Here is a 5,230-nt window from a genome sequence, read left to right as displayed (position 1 = left end):
TCACTAGTGCTCCATTCTAATAAAGATCAAATGTTCTCCTTTTTGTCCTGCAGAGTCCAACTCCCATCCTGAGCATGGAGCTGTCCACCAAGAGAGTAGGTCTCTCTGTCTGTCTGTCTGTCTGTCTGTCTGTCTCTCTGTCTGTCTCTAAGAATAAATTTCAGTTGTGACAACGATTCGTCTCCTTCGATAACTTTATATTTATGAATTCATGAATCGTATGAAACCACATTTGTTGTTGAGCTCACAGATAGATTGGTCTCTGTCAGCCTGTCTGTCTGTCAGCCTGTCTGTCTGTCTGTCTGTCAGCCTGTCTCACCTCCCTTGTTTCTGTCTCTCTCTCTCTCCTCCACAGCAACATCTGTATGTGTCCAGTGAGCTCGGCGTGGTCCAGCTGGGGCTCCAGAGGTGTGAGCTGTACGGGGCCGACTGTGCCGAGTGCTGCCTAGCCAGAGACCCCTACTGCTCCTGGGACGGCCAGACCTGCTCCAGATACTTCCCCACCAGCAAGAGGTAGTAATATACTGTGTATATATATATAGATATATATATCTATAGATATATATTTGTATAGAAGTCTAGTCTAAAATGACTCTACTTCTCTCTTGATTTATTCCCTCAGTAAACATTGTAAACATGAGTTTATGGTCTCAATCTCGAGTTTCCAGTCTTCTTCAATACAGCATGATGTTCATTTAGTACATTATGCTCCATTTAGAGTCAAACAGACCAGAAAGCAGGGGATGCTTTAGGGCGGGACTACACGCTGATTGACAGGTCTCTACCAGAGACGTATACGACGTCTCTACGTCACTCCTCCTCAGTCCAGATATGGTCACTTCCTGTTCACTGGTTGATAAAAAACAAGACGTCGACGGCCGCATTGTCAAACTCGAGGTTTCAAAAAACATCCATCCACGAACGTGGATAACAACGTAGCGTAACAAGGTAGCGCAACAAGGTAGCGCAACAAGGTAGCGCAACAAGGTAGCGTAACAAGGTAGCGCAACAAGGTAGCGCAACAAGGTAGCGCAACAAGGTAGCGCAACAAGGTAGCGCAACAAGGTAGCGTAACGACATAACTCGGGTTAATGGAACGTTTTGTTACAAGCGTAAAGTCAACGTTTACTTTTGGTTTCACACGAGACACTAACAGAGGTCTCCTGGATGAGAGTCATGTGTTTGTTTTACCCACCTAGCCTCAGAGGACTTTCTGGCTGTTTTTTACAGTATTTCACCGTGGAATTTTCAATAATGGCTCGCCGTACTACGAAAACACTTTTTCCTGTAGACTAGGTTGACACATGAATAATTGTTCCATTTATTCGTACAAATTAATGTACAAATGAGTGAAAATCATGTGAGATTGTGACATTGGGGTGTTCAGCTTTGTTTCACTAAGTAAATGATTCCCCCCCGACAGAGAGATTAACCGACACGCTCTGAAGAGCAGGAGAATGAATGTTCGGACTAATGGAGAGAAGCCTTTAGATGTGTTTAACCAACAGACGGGGACGTGACAACACTCTTTACCACGGCTGGAACAACACTCTGTATTTTCATAGCCTGTACTTGCTCCGTGTTTTTCCTCATCCATAATCGCAGTAGTTCTGTATTTTTTTTTTTCACCCCCGAAGGAGCCGGCAGAAGCCCAGTAACAACAGTGAGGAGGAGGATTTAATGCTCTTATACCACTTCATCTACAGGAAACGGCATTATTATCTGCTGCTGTTTGACCGATGAGTCGACTTTAGTGTTCACACAGTCACAGACGGCAACAATGTTAACATTTTAGCATGTTGTGTACATCATAGTGCAAATACAGACAATAGTTCATAGATTTATAGTCACAATTACAAGTTATTAATACAAGTTTCTTACTGAGACAACACAGAACATCCAATTAAAAGCTTTTATGTAACTGTGTGTGTGTGTGTGTGTGTGTGTGTGTGTGTGTGTCAGGCGGGCGAGGAGACAGGATGTAAAGTACGGAGACCCCTGGAGTCAGTGCCCAATCACAGAGGACAGTAAGGATTTCCTCCGTCTGACGTTGAATGAACTTGTGTCTCTTTGAAATGTTCAGTGACGTGTGCAAAGGAACACATATGGGATGGAATGTGAGACGTCACAGAGATCTGCATGAATTCTATAAATAGAAAAGATATGTTAGTAAGGAAATGGAAGAGCTTCTCAAGAAATGTGTTTTTTGTTTATTATTTGAACTGAACTGAGTGAGAGACACTTTTCTACAAATCTTCATACTCGAGAATATACAGTAAAACCCTGTTAATGATGGTTCTGTTCTGCAGACGTGTGGCGCTCTCTAGTGGCCGTACTGAGTCACTGCAGGTTTCTCTGCTTCCCACATAAACGCTGCTGATTTATTACAATAAACAAAAGGATCAGATGTTGGATAAATGTTTCTAAAAAGTGTCAGGATGTCTTCCTGATCTTGAGTGTTTCTCTGCCTGTTAAGAATCAAAAGAATTGGAGATAAACTTAATATTTCCAACAATTATAATCCGTCCCTTTTCAGATGATTTCACATAATTTTTCTCACTTTTTCAACTGTCTTGGCCCAAAAACACTTGTGCTATATATATGCTATACCTGTGTAATATATTTGTCTTTTCTGCTGCGTCAGATCTGGAGTCTGTGGAGGTGAAGTCGGTGTTCGGCGTGGAGGGGAACTCCACCTTCCTGGAGTGCGTTCCTCGCTCCCCGCTGGCCGAGCTCCGGTGGACGGTGCAGCACTCGGAGAGCCAGACGCTCAGTGAGACGCAGGACGGCCGACAGATGAGACGCACGATAGTTTAACCCGATCCTCTCTGCAGACATAACACAACAAAATATCTCTCATTGTTTCCACGAGGAATTATTCAAATGTCCATTGATCTGTTTAGGGTTTAAATGTCTTGCTTTGCTGGGGCTCACTGTTGAGCTTTCTGTTGTTTTATTGCTTTACTTTTGCTGCTTTATCTATAAAAATCTAAATCAAATCTCTTGTTTTTAAAAGGTGCTATAAAGATCAAGTTATTATAAAAGAAAAAAGCTAAAGAAATCTAATGCAAATGAGCACAAACGTCTTGAATAATTCAACAAAACTACTTATAAGTAAAGCGACTAAATAAAAGTCTCCTACAGTCAAACTGAGGCTCTGGTCCAGGGGCCCCGGACCCCTCTACACGGGGCCCCTCCTGGCAGTAAGTAACCCACCTGTCTCTCTGTCAGCTCCGTCAGAGCGACGACGACCGCTCCCTCCACATGAAGCGGGGGTTGCTGGTTCAACGCCTGGAGCCGGCCGACTCGGGCCTCTACACCTGCGCCAGCCACGAGCACTCCTACAGCCAGGTCCTGGCCCGGTACCGCGTCCACATCATCCCCAACCGCAGCCTCCACCTGCAGAACCTCAACCCCAACCAGCCGGCGGCCCCTCCGGTCCTCGGGAGAACCGGTCCGGCCGGGTTCCTCGGCCAGTCGGGGGTGGGCGGGCACGGGAACGCCTTGCTGCCCCAGCAGCCTCCTCTGAAGAGCTACAAAGACCTGCAGCTGGTGGGGACCAACAGTCTGAGCGTGGACGAGTACTGCGAGCAGCTGTGGTACCGCGAGAAACGCCGGCAGCAGAAACTTCGCACTCTGAAGCTGAAACAGGAGAGCAGGAAAGCTTGGGTCAGGAGGAACAACCCTCCGGAGACGCCGCTCTAGTCTAGTCCTAGTCTAGTTCTAGTTCTAGTCTAGTCTAGTCTAGTTCTAGCTGGAGAACCACAGAGACTGCTGACGGACTCCAGATCCTGAACAAGAAGACCTTTCCTCAACATGCTTTTTTCCTTTTTGAGCAAAAGTGATATTTTCCATTCAAACAAAAACAAAAGAAGACCTTAGTAGAAGACCTTAGTACGTCCTCATCCGGAACATTTTGCCATTTCGACACAACAATAGTTTATATGTAGGAAAAAAGTTTTTTGTCTCCGAATTTATAGTGTTAGAAATATGCAGTTGACTCCAAGCTTCAGCTAAAACCGAACAGAGCAAAATAAAGTTCTGCTGTGGACGTATTCTAGACTCTTAACAGAATCAATATCAGTTCAAGTGTGCGCTACATTTACAATATTTTCTCCTCGTTATCTGTCTGACGGGGATCTGAAGCTGCTCTCTTCAAAGCCACCAGACTCCATTAATAGAAACGGTGATTTTACCTCTCAGAACTGATCTTCTGCTGCTCTGATCAGCTAGTGTGTTCGTGTTATTTGTGTGATTTTGGTGTTTTTAAAGGCTTAATTCTTTCAGAATCACCAAAGTACCACAATAGCCTGAACACACGAACAGACGGAGGCAGTGGAGGAGAGAAAATGACTATTTCTCTTAAGTTACCTGCTTCTCCAAACGAGAAGCATCTACTGTCTGGATCGTTATCTCATACGACCCCACTTCAAAACATCACAGCTACATTTAGTACTTGTAGCGCGAGACAAACGGAGGAAACCTTGTCGCACTATTTACTTTAATGTTACGGATTTACAAGTAGCCACACTTCAACAATCCTGTTTCTGTCCAAAATACCTATTTAGACCTGAAGATGGCCCCAGAATGGACTGACAGAGAGAGGAACATGTATCAGGATCTCACGCACAATGCAGACAGAAGTATGTAAACTATATATATATATAAACAGTGTATATTAATGACAGAACAAGAGAAGTGTTTGCCCGATGTACTGCTCTACATTTAACTGTGTTTAAAGGCCTTAGTGGAAACACACAACATGAAATGGACCTTGTTTAAAACATACATAATGTATAGCTAATAATTATTATTATTTTTATTCACATCCATGTGTATTAAAGAACTCTATTTTTGATAGTTTTCTAGATTTCTTGTGTTTATATGAACTTTGTGTGTTTTCTCATAAGCAAAATGAAAACTATTTTTTAACTTCACAATTTTAATAAGATGAATTGTCTTTATGTGAATAAGCCACAAAATGTTGTAAAATAAAAAGATTAAAAAAAACATTCAGAGGTTTTAATATTTGTTGTGCAACATAAATCACATTGTGTATTTTTTTTATTTTCCAAAAGGTAGAATAACACATTTCATTTGTTTAGAGTTTTTAATACCTTAAGAAGGTATTGATATTGATTAATTATGGGATACACTCAATGCAAAGAACATGATTACTGATGAGAGCCAATCGATTCTGTCAGAGGCCACACAGGAGGATCCCCTCATG

General features: G+C 42.9%; 1 protein-coding gene across 1 annotated transcript; it reads left to right on the top strand.

Moving 5' to 3' along the window:
* Positions 1-50: 50 nt before the first annotated feature.
* LOC137886622 (semaphorin-3D-like) lies at positions 51-2,828 on the top strand. The gene is made up of 4 exons (XM_068729151.1): positions 51-95; positions 356-513; positions 1,963-2,027; positions 2,645-2,828. Exons 1-4 carry the CDS (start codon positions 75-77, stop codon positions 2,815-2,817), a joined length of 417 nt encoding a protein of 138 aa, XP_068585252.1. The 5' UTR covers positions 51-74; the 3' UTR covers positions 2,818-2,828.
* The last annotated feature ends 2,402 nt before the right edge of the window (positions 2,829-5,230 follow it).

The sequence above is a fragment of the Cebidichthys violaceus genome, unplaced genomic scaffold, assembly GCF_023349555.1.
Source record: "Cebidichthys violaceus isolate CVI_PGR_0920_01 unplaced genomic scaffold, fCebVio1.0.p SCAF_449, whole genome shotgun sequence".
NCBI classification, from domain to species: Eukaryota; Metazoa; Chordata; class Actinopteri; order Perciformes; family Stichaeidae; genus Cebidichthys; species Cebidichthys violaceus.
This window is presented reverse-complemented; position numbering and strand designations above follow the sequence as displayed.

Bases quoted from the DNA above. Each gene is read 5' to 3' on its own strand.
- LOC137886622 (XM_068729151.1), top strand. From the start codon at position 75: ATGGAGCTGTCCACCAAGAGA. The intron at 96-355 runs GTAGGTCTCTCT...TCTCCTCCACAG, and splicing joins TGGAGCTGTCCACCAAGAGA to CAACATCTGTATGTGTCCAG. The intron at 2,028-2,644 runs GTAAGGATTTCC...CTGCTGCGTCAG, and splicing joins GTGCCCAATCACAGAGGACA to ATCTGGAGTCTGTGGAGGTG.